The sequence below is a fragment of the Salvia splendens genome, chromosome 9, assembly GCF_004379255.2.
Source record: "Salvia splendens isolate huo1 chromosome 9, SspV2, whole genome shotgun sequence".
NCBI classification, from domain to species: Eukaryota; Viridiplantae; Streptophyta; class Magnoliopsida; order Lamiales; family Lamiaceae; genus Salvia; species Salvia splendens.
The window spans coordinates 19,798,240-19,824,412 of NC_056040.1; the positions used below are offsets into that span (position 1 = coordinate 19,798,240).

Here is a 26,173-nt window from a genome sequence, read left to right on the forward strand (position 1 = left end):
ACGGTTTATTGTTTCGAATTATTCATTGTTATTTAGTTTCGTTTTACTTTTTCTTTATTCATTCTTTTGGGTTGTATTACGTCCGACTAGTGTTTATCTCTTGTAATCCAGAAAACTAACAGATCCTAGATATAAAAAGGGAACTTGTCAGCGTATCAACAATGAATGATAAGATATTTCCCAAATTTGTTGTTTTCTCTCAAATCGGACAAACTGTCCGACGGAGGAGACCTCTGCGTGTAGCCTAAATTTGATCGCCGAGCTCCCTCGCCGTCGATTCTTGTCTCGATACGTCCAATATCGTATCTAGGTAGGGGTACACAGCTGATGTGGGTATGTTGGCTTTCTAAGCTTATTGTGGTTGTGGTGTTTGTGATAGTGTTAGGTTAGGCTAAGAACTGCTTTTTTTTTTTGTCTTCGTTGTCTTAGCTTGGTATGTCGTGCTCCAAGTGGCTTTGGTATGTTGTTTTGTCTTCTTTGTTTTTATTTTGTAATTCTCTACTCACCTCTCATTGGGAGTTTAAGCATTTTGGTGCATCTACTGCATATATCGAAAAAAAAAAGTAGGGGTGAGCCGCGGCTGTGGCTGTGCATAAATATTGAAGGTTGGCATAGGCGAAACAGTTAATTATAGTTTATATTCCAACATTGTAAAATATTTTGAAATTTATCTCAACTTTTGAAAAATACTTCAGTTTTATGCCCAATTTTCCAAACACTTGCAGAATTCATCACCATATTAAGAGCATCTCCAATAGGTTAGGACGTCAAATAGCCCTTAAATAGCCTTCACACTGCCACATCATCAGCACTACAATTCTCCTACCACATCAGCTTGCCACATCAACTGGACATCAAATAGCCCTCACATAGCCTTCACACTACCTATCCACATCACTAATAACAATTATATAATTTAATTTACACTCGTATCAACATACGGAATTTAATTTACGAGACAAATACGGAAAATTCGAATAATAATATTAAAATTTAAAATGTACATTAATTTAAAAAAAAAAAGTACAATAATTAAAAAAAATACATTGATCTTGAACCGAAAGTAAGGTAGAGAGAATACTCGTTAAAACAAGTGGTGCGAATGAAAATGAGGTTCAACGCGCGTATATATAGTGTTTTCGAAAAACAAAAAAAAAAAAATTTAAATCCGACGCCGGTTTGGCGCCGATTCGGGAAGCACAATGGCGCCCGTGAGGATCGGCGTCGGAACCGGCGTCAGCGCGGGAATCGGCATGGCGACGCCGATTTTGACTCCGATTTCGCCGACGCCGGTACCAATGGTTCGGCGTCAAACCGGCGTCGGTGAAAAATCGACGCCGGTTATTGGAGATGCTCTAAGCTTCGAGCATCACATTGGTGATATGGCAGGCCCGAGGCCTGTGTGAAATAAGGTATGCACATTCTTTTTCTTTGAAAAATGACACATCTGAGAATTCGGCATGCTTTGCCACCAATGACGCCAGATATTGAATTCGGTGATAAATTTAATACAAATTTAAATTTTAGATATAAAATTAATATTTTATAAACCCTTATAATTAACCCTTAACTTACTACTACTAAAATTAGAGAGAATTTCCACATTGAGAAAAGACAAATTGTAAAATTGCTGCATAGCCAAGGATTAATTTTGTTAGAATTAAATGAAGGTCAAGTATTAATATAAGTCTTCTACAATTCTACTATTTAAAAACCCATTTAAAATAATATATTTTGTTAGACTAAAGTTAATCTGATCGACTGAGCAATATTTTTGAGTACCAATCCTCATTCTTGACCCCCTGCAGTCACTGGCGGAGGGAGCTGGGACAAAGGGGGTACGAGTGTACCCCAAAAAAAAAATTTTTTTAGTAGTATTATATTAATAATATAGGTATACTGTCCCCTATTGCTATTGGGCTACTCCTGTACAAATAAAATTTATAAGTGGGCCTTTAAAGATTTATATGCCCAAAAAACTTCCCAAATTGGGCCTTCAAATTTTCCACTTTCAATTCATTGTACCGTCCCTGCCTGCCTCAGTCTGCCACCGCCACTGGTTGATCATCAGCCATCAGGTTAGTTGTTTTCCTCAAATTAACGCTCGAATTTTTGTGTAATGTAGTTATCGAATTGATTTCGTTTTCTGGTGTTGTTTGAGTTATTGTGGCTGCCCTGCCTCAGTAAATATCACATGCTCTGCTCCTCGATCATTTAAATACCAAAACCTTATAATAAATGAAAATTATTATTCTTTTATTTTAACAAGATGCTCCTCATATCATTACCAGAACACAACTTGAACAGCCTCTGAGTTCTTGAGAAAGTAAAATTTATTCATTTTGTGTGGAAATTTATTCCAAGATTGGATTTGGAACTGGGGTTTCCTTGATTACTCATCCAATGTAAGATTTTTGTTGCTAATTACTGTTATATTACCTTTCTTGAACATTTTAGTAATTATTGTAATGAAATCGTGTGCAGGAAATAAAATAAAAAGTGATGAGAAAACAATCCTAAAGAAAAAGGAAAAGGTACTCAAACTTGATAATCGATTCGATGAAGTTAATATGGAGTTGCTCAGATGTATGGCTTGCTTCAATCCTAAAGATGGCTTCTCTTCTTTTGACAAGGAAAAGGTACTCAAACTTGCCACTTTTTATCCTTCCGATTTTTCAAACATTGATTTGATGGACCTTGAGTGCCAACTTGATATATTCATTGGAGATATGAGAAGTGATGAAGACTTTCAGAATTTGCGAGATATTAGTTCTCTTTTGATGAAGCTTGTTGAAACAAAAAGAGATGTGGTTTATTCGCGTGTGGTTTTGCTTATCAAGTTGATTTTGATTCTTCCGGTTGCCACTGCAAGTGTAGAGAGGGTGTTTTCTGGAATGACATTTGTGAAGAATAAGTTGAGAAATAGAATGGGTGATCAACCTTTGAACGATTGTTTGGTCACTTTCATTGAGAAAGATGTGTTTCTACAAGTATCCGATGATGATATAGTGAATCGTTTTGAAGAAATGAAGACTCGTCGAAAAATAAATTAGATATAATGTAGTTTATTTTTTGAAATGTATGACTCTAAAATTTGTATATTTCAAAATATATTGCTTTTAGTATTAGTTTTTATTTTTGGTATGTTATATAATGATTTATCATATGACTCGCACCCCCGAATATAAATTCCTGGATCCGCCACTGCCTGCAGTGTAGAAAAACACAGTATACAATGTTGTTCGCAAAACAGAGCTTTTCTCGAGTTAAATGTAGCATTTATAATGATTTTCCTCCTTTTTGTTTCTTCTTAATTTTCTTTTCTTTATCCATATTTTTAAACAACTTTTTTACTCTTTGAAATACATTATAAAAGACATTTTCTTTTGAATACGCCGATTTAGTATTTGAAAGAATCAGAAAGTGTTGAGAAAGTGCGGATAAAGAAAATAATTAATAACGCAAATGTCTTATATATAATTTATTTTTTAGTATTTAAAAGAATAAAAAGACGATTAAAAAATGTGGATAAATAATAAAAATAAGAAAATAACTACTCCTATTTTCTCAAAAATAAAAAGACTCAAGGTAATGAATTATGCGTAGTAACTAAAGTACATAATAAAATTAAATAAAATGCTGTTTAAAATTTAAAAATATGGTTAATGAGAAGAAAAGAGTGAAAAACAAAAGCGATATTGACCCATAATATCATAAAACTTTAAACCATGGATTTGTTATTTTCCACCAGTGAAAAAATTTCGACTATATTAATAGATTGAAGAACAAATTTGGAGGGTGTGCTTTAAGAAAAACTATTCTCAAATATTGCAAATCTTGAAACTCTCGAAATTGTTGTCGAGAAATTATGAAAAAATCTCCGTCTCATGATATTATTTGCCAGAATTTTTTCATTGGTAGAAAATAATAAACTCGGGTAAAGTTCGTGATATTATTTGTCAATTTCAAAGTTCGTAGGAAAAATCAACTTTTTGAAAGTTTCAATCATATTAAGCGCAAATATCTCAAAACAAAAAGGAGGAAGCACTGCGTTTAATTCAACAAAGGCTGCGTTTTGAGAGCAGGCATGCTGTGTTTTTCTACACTTCCAACATTCTTCACAATCCCCAATTTCTCCCTCATTCTAGCTCCCTCTCCAAATCGACACATCGAAGCAACATCACATTTACACAGACGTATACACATATATGTGTATGTATTGCTGCTACCTATTACGACCACATCCGCCTGTATTTGAATCGCTAGGGTTTAGAATACACAACGCTAACGCATTGTATTTAGGAACGAGTTGAATGTCACTTCAGATTTGGAAGTGAAATTGAAGTTAACAGCGACTTGAGGATTTCACAAAGCTACGGTTTTCGTCCCACATTCGTCGATTTGCTACAATGGATTCAGTACCTTCGCCATTGCCACTTGCCGTGAGAGATGGCTCGCCGGAAGCGGCGGCGACGGTGGAGGTAGACAGCACTCTGACGGTTGCGGCGGAGTTGGCTAAGGAGGCTGCTTTGCTCTTTCAGGCTGGCAACTTTGTGGATTGTTTGAGAGTATTGAATCAATTGTTGCAGAAGAAAGCGGCCGATCCCAAGGTAATTTTTGTAACGATCAACTTCTGCTCCTGAGAATCCAAGTTGATTTGTTTGAGTATTGCACATACTGCTGGTAAACATGTCGTTGATTAAGTTGATGGAGCAAATAACCGTTGCTTAATAACTTTATTTTGCTGCTTTCGGAATTCAATAGTGGTCGTGAGATGGATCCAACTATCCCTTTGATGGTTGCTGAAAATTAGGCTCACGGTTGGTTTTAGCTTACTAGGGTGTGGACTGTGGCTGTTTAGCAGGGAGTATGTTTTTTTTTGTTTTTGTTGTCCGTCGACCGAATGAACAGACAGTTGGCGTTGTTTGTAATCAAATAATCATGTGTATGGATTTTTGTGTCTCACTCAGATAGTGAACTGCAAGCAGTAGACCTTCTTCTTATTCTTGATACTGACATAAAATGTTAACACCTTGTTGACCTAAGTGAGATGAGAGGAAATTCTGAATGCAGCACTCCCAACAGAGATGAAAGGGTTTCAGTTCTAGCTTAACTTGACCAGATGAAGTGATTGTCGGACTAGGATAGGGAAAGAGATTTTGCTTGATACCCTGTTGATAGTATTGATTTTCTGTTATCTCCAAGTGTCTAGTTTTTAAGTTTTAGGTGCATTTCATTTTTAGGCAGGGTGCATTACATTTGCAGTTACTGATGTGTTCTCTCTCTTTTGTGCAATTCCTTTTCACATTGTAGGTTCTTCATAATATAGCTATTGCCGAAAGCTTTCAAGATGGATTTTTAGATCTTAAAAAGCTTATTGAAGCCCTTCAACAAATCCAGGTTTGTATTTAGTCAATTAATAAACTCCGTGTGTGCCTCTATCTCTCTCTCTCCAACACACACGTGCACATCCACTTATAATGAATGGGATTGGTTTGTCCAGTGGTATTTATATGTATGCTTTTTCCTGTATGGGCATGTTCTGATGATATATAATGTAATTATCCCATTTTGTTAGCACCCCGTAGATGTGTAAAATAAAGATCATATGACAATCGACAGTGACACCCAGTTCATTCCATTTAATTATGGAATGAAATGGCCTGTTGATAACACTGATAACTGATAGCATTGATAATGGGTTATGAGAATTGGCAGTAACCTTTAGTCATGTCATTTGATTATGCATGCTAGTAACATGTGGATTCCTTTTTTTGTGTTCTTTAATGTGTCCATAATAAATACTGATGATTCCTTCATAATCATTCAGATATTTTAACTTAAAATATACAGCTATATTAAAAAAAATCTAGAGCTACAATATGGACTATAACATGCAACCTCAGTTCCATCAAACTAAAGGGATATATGACAAAGCGCGACTTTTAAATTTGGTTACGTTACATCTTTTGATTGTAAAATCTATATTAACTTATGAGGTAGTAATATAATATATACCCACACAAATAAGGAAATTGATATAAACTGCAGCATATATGTATGTGTGAACTATCAGTTATTAGGTACACACATTCACATCCACCCATACTATAAATAAATGATTGTTCAAATTATCACTTGAATATGCATGTGTGGAAGTGAGTTGGGCCAGGGCAGCGGAAGTTCTATCTTATAGCTTGCTGCACTAACTATTAACCTCTTCTAGCCACTTCCACAAAATATTTTTCACTCTCAGGCAACAATGGAAAATGCCACAGGGTCCTAAGTGGGTGGAGAAATGCCTTGTGTATTGCATGGAACAGTTCAGCTCAGGACTCTCTTTTGCCTTGATGTGTTGTTTTATTAATTCTTTATGCATATGTGGTGTGCATACCCGTTTTGTATGTAATGTCTGATCCATGTTTCCTCAATTAGAAACAAATGGAACGGCTTTCTCATACATCTGGAGAGCACTTAGAGCTTTCTAGTAATGATGGAAGAGCACCTAAAGCTGGCCAGAATGGCACGAATCATGCTTCACTTCAGTTTTCTAGTCCACCAGTTGTCTACAATGATGAGTTTGATGCTTCAGTGGCCATGTTTAATATAGTATGTCTTACTCCACAGGATATTGCCAGTTCCTCAACTAGGTTGATAATCTTTTTGTCTACATTCTTACTTACATTTCATGCACATATCTGATTGCAGGCTGTTGTTTGGTATCATCTTCATGAATATGCAAAATCATTTTTGTATTTGGATGCATTATATCAGAATGTTGCACCGATTGATGAGGTGACAGCCATACACTATTCGTATTTAGCGATGCTGGAGTTTATCTGTTGACCTTTACTACGTAATATGCAGGCAACGGCCCTTCGTATATGCCTTTTGTTTTTGGATGTTGCGTTGCTTTCTCATCATGCGTCGAGATCTGCTGTAAGTCCCCTCCTACAGTGTTGATTTTTTCCCCAAATGCAATAATGAGTATTTTCTTTATTACTGATTGCATATTTTTAAACTGTCTCGTTAACATTTTTGGAGGAAATTGTCCCTTTTATGAGCTTGTTGGCTACATGGGTGTTGTTTTGGCCACCATGTCCATCAAATGGTCCTTAAAAATCTGATATGGAATTGGAACTTACAGAGAGGCTCTTGTTTAACACTATTAACAAAAATATGCATTTGATTATGGTGGTTTTCAGATGCCTTGATAATTAAAAATCAGCTGGCTGCACACCATATTTTGAATGACTAATAGAGTTATTCAGTTATCACAGATCCAAAAAGCACATCATCATATCGCTTCACATGAACTAATAAATAAAAAGTATCTTAAAACTTACAGCACAGTGGTGATAGATCTAGAGATGCCCATGGTTCAAAATTATCTCCGAACATGTCCTGAACCAACCTGTGGTCAATTAGCCAGTTAGTTGTTGACTTGGTTCGCTGGTTCAATGTACAAAACTGGTGGTTCATCTGTGTCTAAAAAGTTCCAAGTATGTTTTGAGGCATGAGCTGCCTGCCAAACATAACGGGTGTTTTAAAAATACTGGTAGGTAAACCAGTGGTTTGATACATCAAATTTTATTTTCTAAATTATATGTGCATGTTTTTCCTTTTCTTGTTCATATCTGAAGTGAAGTCTACGTTTTGGGTTATTAGTTTTTGTGTGTTAATACTTTTAAGCTTAAAGTTCATTTAGTTTGATGTTCCAAAACTTATATTATATATCCTAATTTCTTAGAAACTAAAGTTAAAGTTGAACTGGATATAATACACTTTGAAAAATGCAGCTAATAAAGAAAAAAATGCAGCTAAGAAAGAACTCCTGATATAAAATTTATGGATAACAAAGTATAAAGAAATAAAATGGGTCACACTGCTGTAACCATCTCCTCAAGGCCCGATCAAGGTTCATGCTAATTATGAAAAGAGAACTGGTGGCTTTGAACCATACTGTCAACTGTCGCCACTCGCCAGTTCATGAACCCCGGGCATGCCTAGCTTGACCATCAGAAATCATTTTAAGGAATGCACATAGCATGCATTAAATTATGAAAAACATTATGATATACATATCTGCAGTGAGCACTATGCTGGAACAATCTCAGTTATGGGAGGTTAAATGGAGAATGCTAGGAAATCTTCTGATTCATACCAGTAGAAAATTTACAAGTGTTTGTTATGAGACTGTTGATATTTTATGATATTGGCTTCATACACTGATATCACTGAACAGTTAAGCTTAACTTTTTAAAGACTTTTTTTCTACCTCTTTCTCTGTGGTGTTGTTTGGATGTGATTAGGTTGAAATTCATTGTTCAGGATGTGATAAGCTACATGGAGAAAGTTTTTTGTGTGAATAGCTTGACCAATCAACCAGAGAACGGAATCTCAGTGCAGCAGCAATCTATGTTAGCATCGAAGTCTCCTTCACTTCGTTCTAATTCAACCACTCCTGATTTGTCTAACCCAGATTCAGCTGTCAATGCAAATATGCTGGAAAATTCTTTATCTATGAATTTATCTGAAGAAGCACTTGAAGATGAGTCATTGCAGTTACTCTCTTCCCTGGAAATAAGTGGACAAAGCCTTCAAAGACTTTCTGGTGTTACGTCTTCTAACGATCATTCAAGAAGCCAAGGGGAGGAGTCCCTTTCAGTTGTTGATTTAAGGCTTAAGGTGCATCTTTACAAGGTTCGACTTTTTCTTCTCACAAGGAACCTCAAAGCAGCTAAGCGTGAAGTTAAGATGGCCATGAACTTAGCCCGCGGAAAAGATTATCCAGTGGCTCTTTATTTGAAGTCACAGCTTGAATATGCCCGCAAAAATCCTCGCAAGGCAATCAAGCTTTTGATGGCATCGAGCAACCAGTCAGAGATAGGAATGTCAAGCATGTATTACAACAATCTTGGGTGCATCTATTACCAATTGGGGAAGCATCAGACATCAGGTGTATTCTTCTCCAAAGCCCTGAAGAATAGCTCAATCGTACCGAAGGAAAAACTGACAAAACTCTTAAATTTGTCACAGGATAAATCCCATCTGATATTGTACAACTGTGGTATGCATTCATTGGCTTGTGGTAGACCTTTCCATGCTGCTCGCTGTTTTCAAAAGGCCAGCATTATCTTTTACAATAGACCTCTTCTGTGGCTGCGAATTTCTGAGTGCTGTCTGATGGCTCTAGAGAAAGGACTGATAAAGTCTGATTCCTCTGCGGACAGATCTGATGTCAAAGTTGATGTTATTGGAAAGGGTAAGTGGAAACGTGTTGCCTTGAGGTATGGGGTTCCGTCAAATGGCCGGTGCGATGTTGGAATGGATGATTTGTGTTCAGGAGACCGTAAACAACATGATCTTTCTCTCTCTCTTGCCTGTCAGTGTCTTGTAAATGCCCTGTATTTGTTGGAATCTTCTGAGGGAAAATATTCTAGATCTAGCTCGGCTCCTAGTACTGAACAGAATGTTCCCAGAGAAACATTTTCTTTTGGTACAAATCACAGGAATGTCGGTGGTGGCGATCAAAAGGAATCTGATGTACCATCTGGTTTGGGTCAAGTTAATTCAAATGGTGAAGTTAAAGAACAAAAGGCAAACAATCAGAGTTCATCAATTTACAGTTCTATTGTTGACTATGAGAGTATCTGTATGAAAGAAAACCAGATGATGAAGCAAGCAATATTTGCTGATTTGGCTTATGTGGAGCTGTCACTGGGAAATCCCCTGAAAGCCCTAGCTACAGCAAAGTCTCTTTTGAAAATTCCCGAGTGTTCGAGAATGTACATGTTTTTGGGGACAATGTATGCAGCTGAAGCTCTGTGCCTTCTCAATCGGCCAGAGGAAGCTGCCGCTCTTCTGACACCGTATATTTCTGGTGGGAACAACATTGAGCTTCCATATAGCCAAGAGGACTGTGAATTTTGGACAGCAGATAAATTAATTGATAGTGATGATTCAAATGGAGGCACAATTACTTCTAATGGTGTCTCAAACCCTGATGAACCCCAGGTTCTTTTTTCCAGCCCTGAAGAAGCACGAGGAACTTTTGCTGCGAATTTCGCTGCAAATGTTGCATTGCTGGGAGATTTTGATCTGGCACACCACTTTGTACTGAAGGCATTATCTGATATACCTAACAGTCCCCAGGCTATTCTAACCGCAATTTATTTGGATCTAAAACGCAGCAAGACACAAGATGCTCTTGCCAAGTTGAAACATCACGCTGCCGTTAGGTTTCTCACCAGCAACATTCCGTTAAATGGCTCTTCTTGATGGTTATTAGATCCTTCCAGCCCACCCCTGACTCTGAGTTAGCAGGTAGCTACAGAGAAGGATGTGTAAAATATATATAGCGCGATCCAGGGATAAGTTTTGGGTTCAGTTCTCACTTTTTGTTTGAAAAGTTTTTGCCCTTGGATTTTAGTGAATGGTGTTGTGGATTAATTTTGGTGATTACGATGATCCCTCTGGAAGTTCGAGTTGTAAGTTTTGATGCGTAGTGGTGTTGATGGAAGTAAAATCGGGCTAGAGTTCAAATGTTACATAAGGCGCAGGGGCTCTTGGGGAGCAGCAAGAAAGCAGAATACTCACAATTTTGTTGTAGAGGTAATATTCAGGCATTTCAATTTATTTGCTAGACTTCAATGCGTTAACTTGTTATTATGGGTTCGAGCACTAACTGTTTTGTTGCTAATGAAGGGCTTAAAAGCTCACATGTTAATTTGGATATTTCATCTTTCTTGTACAGTTTCAATTTCATCTATGATGTTTCCTTACCAGGGAATTCTAAAGGTCACAGAGGTGTAATAGTTGAGTTCACTTAATTAGAAAAAGCATTTTGATGTTTTGTGTTTAGAGAATATGATTTCGGGTAATGTTAATTAATCGTTTAGGCCCGTTTGAATATATTAAATAAATAAAATAATTATTTAAATTCTATGTTTGGTAGTAGTATATTAGTTCGTATTTAAGTTTGAATTGTCATTGTACTAAAATATCTTTATTAAATCTCAATCGGAAAGGTGAAAGGTGAAAATTTTGAGTGCGATGAGATAATTTAAGTTAATCAATGATTGAATTTTTAATGTAGCTTAATTAACCCAATATGATTGGATTTTTAATACTCTAGTTTAATTAATACACCAAATTGCCAACTGGTGGGTTAATTTAACACATCAAAACATAGAACTATTACAATGATGCAACGCATGTTTTTTTTGCAAGTACAAAAGCATGTCTAAACTATTTTAAAGCAAATCGCATCTGGAGCACACATTACAATGAGATCAACTAATTTTTTTAAGATTGAGAAACAGAAAATAAAAGTGAAAGAGAACTTAAGGTGTAAAATCCTAAACGAGATCTCTAGATAAAGCAGAAATCAGGCAAGCACACCCAAAATAAGTGCCACCAAGAAAAAAAGTAAGATAGTCTTACATAACTAAAATATGAGGACGTAAACTATCAAAAGTAAAGCTGCACCATATTATGAAGACATGAATATGATCAAGATACATACTTCAACCACAAGAATTCAGACTAATTACACCAATTAACTTAAGCATTAATATTTGCTTTAACGACTGATGGGTAAATTATGCTCAGTTGACTATAAGAAACAATGGAACCTTATTTACCATCCTCATCTCATATAACCAAACAAATATCTATATTTCATGTAATAGCTCCGACAAATAAGTATAACTCAGTATTGGCTCAAGTGAGAGCCTCCCCTTCCATATTTTATCGAGGCAGAAGAATATCCAAGGCTTCTAAGAATCTAAGCACTGAAGCACACCTTCTGTCAATTGAATGAAACAAGATTAAGTTTTATCAGGGGAAAAAGAGTACTGACATTGGCTAGACTAGACTATAAGTCACAAACATGAGAAATGTCACCCTCACTTCCCAAACATCACCACATCTGTTGAGAACGATAGTATTTATTTCACCTGTAGATATTTGACTATCATACCTAGAACCATGAGCCATACTGAGTGCCATAAAAGTCCTTGCAACTTTCTTAAACTTCTCAATAGTCTACAAAGAAATATATGAACAGGAAAGAATGTAACCAAGCAACCTAATACGACGTTTACAAACTTAAAACTACTTAAGATGCACAGGACCGTGATAGTTGAAAAGATGAAAAAATTGGGAAGAAAAAAGATTACTGTTCACACATTACAATTGCATAAGCACATAACTCTTTGTTGATATAAAGATAAGAAGAATTTTTTTAGAGGCCCACCTCTTCAGCTGGTGCTAGTGCGACATGCCTGGCCCTTACCCGTGACATGCTCTGTCTAGGTAATTTACCAGAAAACGAAGTGGAAGAAAGGAACAAATCTTTTTACTTGAAGTCAGCCCTGACGCATTGCAATCATTCAACCCGGCACAAGAATGTTTTAATAAAGCACTCACTAGATGGACATGAACAGAACTTAACTAGCAACTTGTGGTTTGAAAAGGTAGGTTGTCTTGAAGTTTAGTATAGTTTGGCTTTAGCCAAGGACATTGCAGGAGGATCATCAGTTTGTTCTTTCATTTAAGTTTTTATGCAGTAAGTCTAGCCATTTATTCATACAGTAGTATGCGTGAGTTTTTTATGTGTGTCTACTGTGTTTATTTCCAGTCCTTTTGTTAAGCAGGTGGTGGGTAGGAGACATCCGTTTATAACAGCATATAATATCACTGATGACATGAGGTATCATAATCACAAGAATTACTAAAACATAACACCTTGATGAAGATGGCATGTACCATAAATCATGGCATATTACTAAAAATATTTCTGATACATCGTGATCCCAGAGAAATATGATGAGCAAATACATATTTATGGATTTGATAAAAATTATCAAAATCACCTGTGATCATTCTCATGTGTTCATTCCCAATCCCCTTCCAGCAACAGGGGGCTTAGGAGGAGACAACGATCTGATTTCAGGTGCTGAGCTAGGGAAGATGGTGTTGAGCTTATGCATCAAGATGTCAGATCTTGATGGAATCTCATTCAAGAGAAATTGCTGCACAATTGGTTTCTTAAACCACTCAAGAATTGAATCTCCGGGGGCCCTCAACACCACCTTGCTAACCTCGAATGGTGATTCGAGGGAACACAGCATCTGCGCTATCACTATCCTCATAGTTGGCCCCGTGACTAGTTTAATCCGCCGTGGGACAACACCATAGTACAACATCCGTTTCCTGAACCTGTGGAGCGTGTGCACGACCGCTATAAGAGCTGCCCCGACAGAGAGATTCCTCACGTCCAGGGACCAAGCGATGTGTTGATCAAACACAATCGCTTTAGGGAAAAGCTTCTTCTCATATGCAACTTTCCAGACACAACGAGCACGATTTATCTGTCCCATCAGGACGAGGTAGTTGAGGAGCACGTTGACAAAGTACCGGGCAGCTCCTTCCTCCAATTCATAATCAATGCCTTGGAAAAACTCTCTCACGAATGATAAAACTGGTCGCTTCCTCTGTTCTGTCCCAGTGAAGAGCCCGCAAAGGAAAGCATGAGCCTTATGATCTGTAGCACTCAAGATCGACATCAGATGCCTCTCGTTGTGCTCCTCCTGGCATCTAACAAGATGAGCTAGAATCGAGGTGTAAAGTATGAGATCAACCTTAGCAGCAGCGTTTACATATGTTTCAAGTAGAGGCTTGGCAGACTCATACAAGCCATTCTTCATGCACGACTCAAATAGTTGTCTAATGATGAAGTTGTTTGTTCGAATCCCTGATGAGCCCATAAAGCGCAGCCACCTCAAAGAAAGATCAACAGAGCCATCTTTTATGAAAACCAGGAGAACATCACTAGCATTCACTTCAACTGAATAACCCATTGCCTTCATCTCAAGCAAGACTTTTGCAGCCACATCCACAAGCTTCTTTTTCGCTAGTAAAGTCAGAAGACCCGTGTAAGTGCTCAGACCCGGCCTCAAGCCCGCATTAGCCATGGAGTTGTACAATTTCATTGCAGCGTCTACTTGTCCAGAAGCAGCATGCATCTCCAATAGAGAGGAGTAGGTTGATGGCGTGGGTAAAAATCCAGCCTTTTCCATGTCTGAGAAAATCGACATTGCAATCTCAAGCTTCCCTGATTTAGCATGAGCCTCAACAATCATAGTGTACAAACCATAGTTAGGCCTAAACCCCGACCTTTTCATCTCATCCCAGAGCTTCAAAGCTGTCTCAAGCTTCCCAGCCTTAACAAACGACTCAATTAAAGAAACAAACATAGCTCCAGATGGCCTCAGCCCAAAACCTTGCAATTCCATGTACACCTTCATTGCTGTATCCAACCTCCCTGCCTTCCCCATTGTATCGATCAAACAAACAAATATGCCAGAAGTTGGCCTGTAATTCTTCGCTTTCATTTCCTGGAAGAGGTTGAAAGCAGCATCGAGACGGCCAGACTTTGCAAGACTGGGTATCATCAAATCATAAGTCGAAGCATCCAACAAGCATCCGTCCTTCTCCATGTTTGCATAGATCTCAAACGCCTTGTAAGGTAGCCCTTTAGTCAGAAACAGGGTTATAAGTGTATTATATGTCTGAGTATCAAGTTTACAATCCAGCTCCTGAACTTTCTTGAAGCAACAGAAAGTAATCTCCAATTTCTCTGACTTTGCTATATATTGAAGAACCCTATTATATGCACCAAACGAGGAAACCTCATTCGCACCCAAATTGCTAACCATCTCCTCAAAAACAGACTGAATACCCTCGAAATCCCTACTCAAATTCAACTTATCAAACAGCATAACATAGCATTCATCAGTAGGCAAATACCATGGCTGCCTCTTCCCCCAACGGAACAAACTCAACACGGCATCACTATCCTCAATTATCTTCAATGCCTGAGTGATGTGAGTCGTGTTTGGCAAAAATGGCAGCTTATCTAATTGAGCCTCCATCTCAGGCCCCCATCTCCACCTTTTCACCACCTCAACTATCTTCGCCACAGCCGCAACGTTCATGATCGGCTTCCTCACCCCTCCAGCCATCACATGATCATCAATCTTTGGTTCCACGGACCTAATTCCCTTACCAGAGTAAATAACGCTGCCTGATTCATCTAAATAATCAATTTCCTCAGTCCAAACATTTGAATCTTCCCTACCATCCCCCCCAGAACAATACTCTCTAACTAGACTGCGATCAGAAAATGCAGCAATTCTACACAAATATGACTCCGGCAACCTTTTTTTGGTATTTAGGGAGAGAACATGCCTTGACTGTCTCAAATTAGAAACAATTTTTATCCAATTCAACTTCATTTCGAAGAAGAACAATGGATTGTTATGGAGAAGTACCTGAATCCTTGCCTACAATTGTGTGCAAACATCATCAATATATGCAGATCATTAACTTTTTTGAAGAAGAAATGATTTGAATGCTTTCACCGACTATGCAGTAAACTGACGTAGTTGTTTAGGTTCGAAGATGACTTTGCTACTCTCAGCCAAGTGATTTTGTACATTTTTTTTAGTTAATTTTTAACTTGAGAAGTCCCAAAATCGGAAATTTTATAGTCATGAGACAAGTTTGAGCATCACGTAATCCAACCCCAATTCAAACTCATAATATTTCCCAAATTACGATTCAAGACAAAAATTCTACTCCCCATACAAGTTTGAGCATCACATAAAGCCAATTACTATAAAATTCTCCTAGTTGAATCTTTCAATTTAGTGTTAGATATATAAAAAAATGCTTACCAATTTTTGGCAAATGGTGTGAAGCTTGAAGCTTTTAAATATTTCTTTAACGGAGGATGGAGGGCTGAATAGGGGAAGAGAAATAGACGGGATGGTGGTGAAGAAGTCCGGCGCGGAGAGCAATTTATTGTCGTTTCATGGCGGAGGAGGCTTTTCTCTTCTCTGTTTTTCTCTAGGTTATTTTCATAATTATTTGGTGTACTTTTAAAAATATCCACTTTTAAATAAATAATTAATTAATCAAAGTATAATTGATTATTTGGATTACTTAGTTTTGCCTACGCACACACAACATGAATTGGAAAATTGTAATAATAAAAAAGCCCCTTTTCTTCATCATCATTGTTACCAATCTTCTCCATTGCCATTTCTCACCATTTTTGGATTGGATAAAGGAATTTGGTCAGAATTCAACCCCCCTATATCTCTCTCATTTGCGCAGCCCATTTTCATCCGATCAAAGGTATATATCTCTATAAATTACATAATAGTAGTACAATTCTGCCGGTTGGAGTCTGTAAATGAGATGGTTTTTTGGCGCTGATTGTGAATCCACTTTCTTTTTTTTACGTTTGTTTTGATTTTGATTTTTATAATTTTATTACTCCATTTGTTTAATTTGGGATTTTGTTGATGCCATCTCCCCATCCAATTAAGTAATGAAATAGTAGTAGTATTTGACCATTTAACATGGAATATCAGCTGTGATGCTTTGCTGAAGAAATTTGATACAATTTCCTATGTGAAAATGTTATGCAGCAGATGGGTGAAGAGTCCAAGAATGATCAAGGGGAGGCTAAGATTAAGAAGATTAAGAAAAACAAAGGAGTCCTATGTAGATTGTGGGCAGCATTTTTTAGCTTAGGCAGTAATGATTTTGAAAAGAGATTGCGACATATATCCAAGGAAGAGGCTGCTGTTCTTTCCAGAATCGCAAGGCGTTGTCAAACTTCTCGGAGAACTACTAGGCAATTTATCATACTTTCTGTTATTTTAGAGGTAATTAAGCCATACTTAATTACCTAATATCAGTAGTTATGAAATACTACATAAACTTGACACTAAATGCTTCTGTTTGAAATGAAAGCTATTCTCTGCCTCATAGAATCGGTTTTTACCCCTTTCCTTGTATTTTTACCAGGCAATTGCACTAGTTTACGCAATAATGACCACGAGATCGTTAGACTTGAATTGGCATGTAAGGGCATTGCGAGTCTTACCTATGTTTCTGCTGCCAGTATTATTTTTCGTTACCTACTCAGCGTTTAGACACTACACAAAAATGCGTAAGTGTTTTTGAGTCCTCTTTGCATTACTTGTACACGAACGAAGCTTAAAAAATGCTTTTGTGAAGCTTCTCTTGACAAAGTTTGAGCCATGAAGATTATGTATGTTGAAACTCCAAAGAAGATTAATCGAATATTAAGGTTCTCTTTTTAAGGACATTGGTTTGCTAATTAATATGGCTGCATAAATTTGACAATCATTTTATTTGTATTTTGGTGTCTAAATATCCATTGTTCTCATTGTTTTCTATTGTAAATCATATTTATAGGTGATGCCAAGGACCACAAAACTTTGGAAAACCTCCAGGCCGAGAGACAGGCGAAAATCAACGAACTGAAAGAAAAAACAAATTACTACAAAACTCAACAGCTTATACAGGTAAGGTAAGGACTGAAAGCTAGCTAGCTTTGTTGTTTAAATTGATAATCCACCAAAGCATGTGATGTATTAAGTCTATATTATTTTTATCTAAGTATATTGTATCACTCCAAAGTTCAATAGTGGTTCTCCTGATTGTCGACAAGATTTATGACTATATTCTTACATGGAGTCTTCAGTGCAGAGGTATGATCCTGATCCCGCAGCCAAAGCAGCGGCCGCCACTGTACTGGCGTCCAAGTTGGGTGCAGAGACCGGCCTAAAAGTATATCTGGGAGATGATTCTAACCCCATCGCCACTGCCGGAAAGAGCAACGAAGTGGAAGTTGCAGCATCTATCGGACTACGGAACAGAAAGCAGCCCCTCTCACAAACCTACAGCATGGAAAGTGGATTCACCGATCATTCTGAAGAAGCTATGCTCACCCTGTCTAGAGTCGAGGGTGTGCGCATGTCTCAGCAACACGCGATGGTTGTTGAGCATCATCCTCAATCAGGCCTGCACTCACAAGATCATGGAGGTTGGATTGCTCGAGTTGCTGCATTGCTCGTGGGAGAGGATCCTACCCAGTCGTATGCTCTTATATGTGGAAACTGCCATATGCACAACGGTGAGTAGAATCTCTAAATCTTTTTAAATAAACTGAATTCATGAGCGTTAAGAAGGTGAATATGCTACATATTGTTGTGATCATTGTAGGGCTGGCGAGGAAAGAGGAGTTCCCATACATCACTTACTACTGCCCCCATTGCAATGCCTTGAATAGGCAAAAGCAGGCCGATGATCGTCTCTCTGGTACCATGTCCCCCCCTCTAACCTCCAACGCTTCTGTGGTCTCAGAAGGAGGTTCAACGGCGGATAAGGCCTCGCAGAGCAGTAGTCCAACAGCCGCTCACGCTGCAGAAATTTTCGAAAGTTGAAGGTATCCATTTCATGGCAGTGTTGTTTGTTTGTGCTTGTGTATCACCTTACTATCTTATTTCTCCTCCTTTATTCTGCCCAATTCTTAAAATCTACATTTTGTTTTTCTTTTACATTATGTTTGCAAATTGCAAATTTATTTCGTAAAGAGTTTTTGTTAAGTTTGTTTGTGTGATGTTCAGTCATCATAGACCTGACATGAAAATCAGGCCATTTTGGTATATGTTTAAGGAGTTCTATTGAAATGCGATAAACTGAAAAGATTAGTATTTAGGAGCAAAATAGATGTGTTGATTATTTAATCCTCAAATAAACTTATTTTTATTTGGTTTGTTAAATAGGTATCTTCTCACCTCAACCTCCTCCATTCCAAAATCCAAAGCATGTAATATTACAAAACAATGGACTTCCCACTTATGTTTTCAAGTTCCATTAGTACCTTTTATTTTTGTAGTTCTAATATTTTTGTTAATTAACTTCTTTCAACTTTAAAAGTACCACCTGTCTCCTATTTCAAACTTAATTGTAAAAGTGCACGAGCTAAGAGATTTATTAAATTCATCTACTTATAAAATTTAAAAATAATGGCAATAAATCTAATACACATATGTAAAAATAAAATTTTAAAAATAAAGTAACTTTAGTTTAAAATTCGACGGTGTGACTAAGGCTATAAATGACGGATTTATTAGTTTGGAGGCTAGAATTTAGAAATGATGTAGTATAATTGGTTGGATACATTAGCATTTTGCTATTAGGAGTAAAACAAATTACGTATAGTGTCAATCTTCAATCAAGACTTTTAAAATTCTGAATTAAAATGTATTAAGCAATATATATATATATAGGGATGTATTCATTTACTTTTCCTATATTTCCTCCTTTTTCCTTCTTAATATCAGCCATTAGATTAGAGAAATGGACGGTCAAGATCAACATTGGGTAATTAATCCCGTGTTGCATTATTTGTCCTATTTTGTGCATTATGAGGGTACAATAGTAATCTAATAATGGCTGGAAACCGCTACGAATAATGCACCACATGGTCACGAGTAATGCATATAATTGCCTATATAATGCACAATATGTGAACTGCAATGCATACGAACAAGATGTGCTGTGTTATGATGTTTGACACACGTTTCTTGTTTCCCCTAAGGGTTTAATAAGCTTAGGGGCTAGGGTATAGTACGTAAACACGTATATAATCTTCACATGGTAACGAGTAATGGATATAATTGACTATATAATGCACAATTTGTGAACTGCAATGCATACGAACAAGATGTGTTGTGTTATGATGTTTGACACACGTTTCTTGTTTCCCCTAAGGGTTTAATAAGCTTAGGGGCTAGGGTGTAGTACGTACGCATTAATAACAAATTATAAAACGATACGAATAATTCACCAAATTGTCACGAGTAATGAATGTTATTAACTATATAATGCACAATATGTGAACTGCAATGCATACGAATAAGATGTACCATGTTATGATGTTTGACACACGTTTCTTGTTTCCCCTAAGGGTTTAATAAGCTTAGGGGCTAGGGTATAGTACGTAGACATTACTAAATGCACGTATGTAATCTTCAATCCGTTGATTAACCCATATACACAATACCTCTAATAAGGCATAATATACTGAGATAATGACAATTAATAGCTACATAATGCACTACCTAAACCAAATAATGCACATACGTATATTCCAATAACAACAATTTGTTAGTAATGTCTACGTACTATACCCTAGCCCCTAAGCTTATTAAACCCTTAGGGGAAACAAGAAACGTGTGTCAAACATCATAACATGGTACATCTTATTCGTATGCATTGCAGTTCACATATTGTGCATTATATAGTTAATAACATCCATTACTCGTGACAATTTGGTGAATTATTCGTATCGTTTTATAATTTGTTATTAATGCGTACGTACTATACCCTAGCCCCTAAGCTTATTAAACCCTTAGGGGAAACAAGAAACGTGTGTCAAACATCATAACACAGCACATCTTGTTCGTATGCATTGCAGTTCACAAATTGTGCATTATATAGTCAATTATATCCATTACTCGTTACCATGTGAAGATTACATACGTGTCTACGTACTATACCCTAGCCCTAAGCTTATTAAACCCTTAGGGGAAACAAGAAACGTGTGTCCAAACATCATAACATGGTACATCTTATTCGTATGCATTGCAGTTCACATATTGTGCATTATATAGTCAATTATATGCATTACTCGTGACCATGTGGTGCATTATTCGCAGATACCAAAATGTGGCAGTTACTTTTCCGTCAAATGTCAATAATAACCCTGTAATGCATACAACCACCTTCTATAATGCAACACAGAACCAGTTTTATAGAATCAATCTGATCCGTTGATGCGTTAGATCTAACGCGTAATATTAAGAAGGAAAAAGGATCTAAGATGTGAAAAGGAGAATAACGCTCCCCTATATATATATATACACATTTTGGTATCTGCGAATAATGCACCACATGGTCACGAGTAATGCATATAATTGACTATATAATGCACAATATGTGAACTGCAATGCATACGAATAAGATGTACCATGTTATGATGTTTGGACACACGTTTCTTGTTTCCCCTAAGGGTTTAATAAGCTTAGGGGCTAGGGTATAGTACGTAGACACGTATGTAATCTTCACATGGTAACGAGTAATTGATATAATTGACTATATAATGCACAATTTGTGAAGTGCAATGCATACGAACAAGATGTGCTGTGTTATGATGTTTGACACACGTTTCTTGTTTCCCCTAAGGGTTTAATAAGCTTAGGGGCTAGGGTATAGTACGAACGCATTAATAACAAATTATAAAACGATACGAATAATTCACCAAATTGTCACGAGTAATGGATGTTATTAACTATATAATGCACAATATGTGAACTGCAATGCATACGAATAAGATGTACCATGTTATGATGTTTGACACACGTTTCTTGTTTCCCCTAAGGGTTTAATAAGTTTAGGGGCTAGGGTATAGTACGTAGACATTACTAACAAATTGTTGTTATTGGAATATACGTATGTGCATTATTTGGTTTAGGTAGTGCATTATGTAGCTGTTAATTGTCATTATCTCAGTATATTATGCATTATTAGAGGTATTGTGTATATGGGTTAATCAACGGATTGAAGATTACATACGTGCATTTAGTAATGTCTACGTACTATACCCTAGCCCCTAAGCTTATTAAACCCTTAGGGGAAACAAGAAACGTGTGTCAAACATCTTATTCGTATGCATTGCAGTTCACATATTGTGCATTATATAGTTAATAACATCCATTACTCGTGACAATTTGGTGAATTATTCGTATCGTTTTATAATTTGTTATTAATGCGTACGTACTATACCCTAGCCCCTAAGCTTATTAAACCCTTAGGGGAAACAAGAAACGTGTGTCAAACATCATAACACAGCACATCTTGTTCGTATGCATTGCAGTTCACAAATTGTGCATTATATAGTCAAATATATCCATTACTCGTTACCATGTGAAGATTACATACATGTCTACGTACTATACCCTAGCCCCTAAGCTTATTAAACCCTTAGGGGAAACAAGAAACGTGTGTCAAACATCATAACACAACACATCTTGTTCGTATGCATTGCAGTTCACATATTGTGCATTATATAGGCAATTATATGCATTACTCGTGACCATGTGGTGCATTATTCGTAGCGGTTTCCAGCCATTATTAGATTACTATTGTACCCTCATAATGCACAAAATAGGACAAATAATGCAACACGGGATTAATTACCCAATGTTGATCTTGACCGTCCATTTCTCTAATCTAATGGCTGATATTAAGAAGGAAAAATGAGGAAATATAGGAAAAGGAAATGAATACATCCATATATATATATATATATATATATATATATATGTTAGTGATCAAGATATAACTAATCTTAAGTGTATAACTAGAGAACAAATCTCAACCACACATCTTAATGGAACAAATATTATTTATTTTAATATTTAAAATAGGCCAAGGGTATTTTTGGAAATCATTTTATGAAATTCATAAGAGGCGATTCTGCAGGAGAACTCGCTTCTGCATGGCTGGCCTCTCCGCCGCCGCAGCACATGCGCCGGTTCTTCCCCTGAAGGCGTCCTCCGTCGGGCTGTTCGTGGAGATGACGGCGGCGGTGAACAAGCTCCAACCCTCGCGCTGAAGAGCAGCGCAACGCCACCAGATTGTTCAAGCAACTGCACGAAGAGATCCAAACGGCGTTGATAACCGATCTCATTACCGAAACCGACGTCGCAAGCGCGATGGAGAGAGTTCTAACTCTCGACATATATAAGTATAGCTATTTTCTCATGCTTAATATCACAACTAGACTAGCTGGCTATCCCTTAAGGTTACGAAGGCATAATTGCAAACCAAACCCTGGTAAATAATCATACCCTCTCTAGTTACATTTTCAAACCAATTGGCCAAAATTTATCTGCATCGTTTCCTGCATATATCCAAGTAACTCCACCACTTTGCCTCATCTTCATTCTTTGAATTTGGGCTTCAAGTGTGATCTCTGATCTCTTTGTGTTCGTAAAGTCAGACTTCAATTTTGGCTGCCATTGCATGGTTTTCGATCAACTGATGGAGACTTCAGCATCATCGGAAAAGAAAAGAGATTGGCAATGAACAAATTGTTAATTAAATATTTCAGTTGTCATAATTGCAACAAGAGAAATTTGATACAGTGCTTTTATTGTAGTTAATGTAAATTTAATATTAGTCAACGAATATACATGGACTACTATAATTTAAAACACATCACTCTTATTATGATTTTACTTCAATCTTGTTCACAAAACACATCACTCTTATTCTGATTTTACTTCACTCTTGTTCACAAAACACATCACTCTTATTCTGATTTTACTTCACTCTTGTTCACAAAACACATCACTCTTATTCTGATTTTACTTCACTCTTGTTTACAAAACACATCACTCTTATTCTGATTTTACTTCACTCTTATTCACAAAACACATCACTCTTACTCTGATTTTACTTCACTCTTGTTCACAAAACACATCACTCTTACTCTGATTTTACTTCACTCTTGTTCACAAAACACATCACGCTTACTCTGATTTTACTTCACTATTTTGTACAAAACACATCACTCTTATTCTGATTTTACTTCACTCTTGTTCACAAAACACATCACTCTTATTCTGATTTTACTTCACTCTTATTCACAAAACACATCATTCTTACTCTTATTTTACTTCACTCTTGTTCACAAAACACATCACTCTTACTCTGATTTTACTTCACTCTTGTTCATAAAACACATCACTCTTACTCTGATTTTACTTCACTCTTGTTCACAAAACACATCACTCTTATTCTGATTTTACTTAACTCTTGTTCTGATTTTACTTCACTCTTGCTCACAAAACACATTACTCTTATTCTGATTTTACTTCACTCTTGTTCACAAAACACATCACTCTTACTCTGATTTTGCTTCACTCTTGTTCACAAAAGATATCACTCTTATTTTGATTCTACTGTTCAAAGTGAAGTAAAATCACATCCATAAGTACCCTTCCTTATTCATTATGCAAATTATTCAACTTGAATGTGTTATGATCATATTAGATGAATGTTGTATGTAAATTGGATTCTAATTCAGCCTTGTAGCTTTTCATCATTCTATTCCCCCCCCAAAGCTTCGTTTATCACTCTAAATTTTGACTCAAATAAACATAAATATATGCATATTCAAAACCTATACAAATAAATATAGTACAATTTATTTTGGAAAATAGATAAAATGACCCCTGGGGTATTGTTTGGGACGCCCTTAATTTTTGGTACCAATTCAAAAACTATAAAATAAAAGGATGTCGGTAAAGACAGTTAAATTGGCCCACGACTCCCACCTTCAAAATTCCAGAAAAATCCCTTCTTTATCAGAGAAATGGGGCAATCATCGTCGACGGAGCAAGGAGCATCACCGGAGCTGCGCGAAGTGCAATCACTAGTTGCTTCAACTGGAGCCCTACCATCTCTCCAGAAATCATTTCCTCTTCTCTCCGATCCATAAACTCATCGATTCCTCTCTCATCTCTGCAGGTATGGCTTCTTCTCCGCCGCCTGCTTCCGCTTGCTCGGATTCTCGGAGCTCAACGAAGAATTCGTTCTCAAACGAATTGAATTTGTGAATTTGCCAATGACATTATTTTGGTTGCAATGACAATTATACCCCCACCTTGTTATTGTTGAGTAAATTTGTGAGTGAGGGAATTAATTTCTCCTTAAATTAGAAAATTACATGTATTAATACTAACCCTTGATTTTCTTAATCTTGTGGCTATGATTTGTTCTCTAGTTATAGGTTTAAGAGGCTCTTTCCCTAGATCACTACTCTATATATATAGGGAGATGATCAAAGTATAACTAATGTTAAGTGTATAACTTGAGAACAAATCTCAGCCACTCATTATCTTAATCTAATGACTACATTAAATATTCATATGGGGGTATTTTGGGAAATACATTGTTCCATATTTGAAATTAGATATCATCTATTCTTGTATTTTGGGTTGCACATTATTGGAATCAGCGATGGAGGTTGGAGTAAGATCATCTCTTCGCCACCGTCAAGGCCTCCGTGCTCGGAATCTCTCCGTAACTCTCTCTCACACACACACGCACTCTAAAATTTCTTAAAATTCAAACAATTACAGGCGGATGATTAACTGCAATTTGAATTATCTCTCAGTAATTTCTCAAAATTGAATAAGTTATTGGAGGATTATCACATGCAATTTGTTATTGTATTGGATGATATTGGATGTTGAAAAGTGTGCTCGTGACATGAAAGCAAACATCGATGGTTCTGATGCTCAGATGCTGTTGGATGTAATGCGTAGGAAGAAGGAAACATGTGGTGGATTCACTTTTGAATTTGAAAATAGACGGAGACGAAGAGGCAGGCCCAGGTGCGGCGCTTGCTCATGTGGCGGAGCAGCAACGCCGTGAAATTGGAGAGCTCCGGCAGCGGGGGAGCTCCGGCGGAGGAGTTCGCCATGGATTGATTGTTGAATTGGGAGAATATTTGTTGGATTGAATTGGAATTGAGGTTTGCTTTTGGGGAGGGTTTTGTTTGTAGCTTGGAATGGTGCCTTTTTCTTTTTTGTGTTTCTATTTTTGGTTAGTGTTTTTGATGCATTAATATGTATTTGTTTGGTATTCTGATACGAATTCAATCACTTCTAAATTCTAATCAATGTACTTAGATTGGTTGTATACATGCGAGAATCAGTTCCACCAATTCATAGTAGTAACATTTTAAATAAAAACGTCACTATTAGAATGATTTTACTTTACTCTTGTTTACAAAACACATCACTCTTAGTATGATTTTACTTCACTCTTGTTCACAAAACACATCACTCTTATTCAGATTTTACTTCACTCTTGTTCACAAAACACATCACTCTTACTCTGATTTTACTTCACTCTTGTTCACAAAACACATCACTCTTACTCTGATTTTACTTCACTCTTGTTCACAAAACACATCACTCTTACTGTGATTTTACTTCACTCTTGTTCACAAAACACATCACTCTTACTGTGATTTTACTTCACTCTTGTTCACAAAACACATCACTCTTACTGTGATTTTACTTCACTCTTGTTCACAAAACACATCACTCTTATTCTGATTTTACTTCACTCTTGTTCACAAAACACATCACTCTTATTCTGATTTTACTTCACTCTTGTTCACAAAACAAATCAATCTTACTCTGAT

At 36.8% G+C, this 26,173-nt stretch overlaps 4 protein-coding genes across 5 annotated transcripts; 3 read left to right on the forward strand and 1 right to left on the reverse strand.

Moving 5' to 3' along the window:
* The first annotated feature begins 2,570 nt into the window (after window positions 1–2,570).
* On the forward strand, window positions 2,571–3,053 carry LOC121749268. The gene has a single exon (XM_042143853.1). It carries the CDS (start codon window positions 2,571–2,573, stop codon window positions 3,051–3,053), a length of 483 nt encoding a protein of 160 aa, XP_041999787.1.
* Window positions 3,054–4,066: 1,013 nt separating this feature from the next.
* LOC121748660 (CCR4-NOT transcription complex subunit 10-like) lies at window positions 4,067–10,747 on the forward strand. Its single transcript, XM_042143142.1, has 6 exons — window positions 4,067–4,610; window positions 5,314–5,400; window positions 6,436–6,609; window positions 6,709–6,795; window positions 6,868–6,939; window positions 8,332–10,747. Exons 1-6 carry the CDS (start codon window positions 4,410–4,412, stop codon window positions 10,279–10,281), a joined length of 2,571 nt encoding a protein of 856 aa, XP_041999076.1. The 5' UTR covers window positions 4,067–4,409; the 3' UTR covers window positions 10,282–10,747.
* A 2,021-nt stretch (window positions 10,748–12,768) lies between these two features.
* On the reverse strand, window positions 12,769–15,918 carry LOC121748661 (pentatricopeptide repeat-containing protein At1g79490, mitochondrial-like). Its single transcript, XM_042143143.1, has 2 exons — window positions 15,744–15,918; window positions 12,769–15,350 (listed from the first exon to the last, which is right to left on the reverse strand). Exon 2 carries the CDS (start codon window positions 15,300–15,302, stop codon window positions 12,891–12,893), a length of 2,412 nt encoding a protein of 803 aa, XP_041999077.1. The 5' UTR covers window positions 15,303–15,350; window positions 15,744–15,918; the 3' UTR covers window positions 12,769–12,890.
* A 114-nt stretch (window positions 15,919–16,032) lies between these two features.
* LOC121748682 (uncharacterized protein At2g24330-like) lies at window positions 16,033–18,491 on the forward strand. Of its 2 annotated transcripts, none has more exons than XM_042143171.1 (6): window positions 16,033–16,206; window positions 16,503–16,742; window positions 16,885–17,029; window positions 17,299–17,408; window positions 17,593–18,019; window positions 18,109–18,491. In XM_042143171.1, exons 2-6 carry the CDS (start codon window positions 16,506–16,508, stop codon window positions 18,327–18,329), a joined length of 1,140 nt encoding a protein of 379 aa, XP_041999105.1. In that variant the 5' UTR covers window positions 16,033–16,206; window positions 16,503–16,505; the 3' UTR covers window positions 18,330–18,491. The 2 variants fall into 2 exon arrangements, with proteins under 2 accessions (XP_041999105.1, XP_041999104.1); XM_042143170.1 differs by having other exon boundaries at window positions 16,506–16,742.
* Window positions 18,492–26,173: the final 7,682 nt, after the last annotated feature.

Excerpts from the sequence above, each read along its gene's own strand:
- LOC121749268 (XM_042143853.1), top strand. The coding sequence starts at position 2,571 with ATGGAGTTGCTCAGATGTATGGCTTGCTTCAATCCTAAAGATGGCTTC.
- LOC121748661 (XM_042143143.1), bottom strand. The coding sequence starts at position 15,302 with ATGAAGTTGAATTGGATAAAAATTGTTTCTAATTTGAGACAGTCAAGG.
- LOC121748682 (XM_042143171.1), top strand. The coding sequence starts at position 16,506 with ATGGGTGAAGAGTCCAAGAATGATCAAGGGGAGGCTAAGATTAAGAAG. Across the intron at positions 17,030-17,298 it reads TAGACACTACACAAAAATGC|GTGATGCCAAGGACCACAAA; the intron begins GTAAGTGTTTTT and ends TCATATTTATAG. Across the intron at positions 18,020-18,108 it reads AAACTGCCATATGCACAACG|GGCTGGCGAGGAAAGAGGAG; the intron begins GTGAGTAGAATC and ends TGATCATTGTAG.
- LOC121748660 (XM_042143142.1), top strand. The coding sequence starts at position 4,410 with ATGGATTCAGTACCTTCGCCATTGCCACTTGCCGTGAGAGATGGCTCG. Across the intron at positions 5,401-6,435 it reads AAGCCCTTCAACAAATCCAG|AAACAAATGGAACGGCTTTC; the intron begins GTTTGTATTTAG and ends TTCCTCAATTAG. Across the intron at positions 6,940-8,331 it reads ATCATGCGTCGAGATCTGCT|GATGTGATAAGCTACATGGA; the intron begins GTAAGTCCCCTC and ends TTCATTGTTCAG.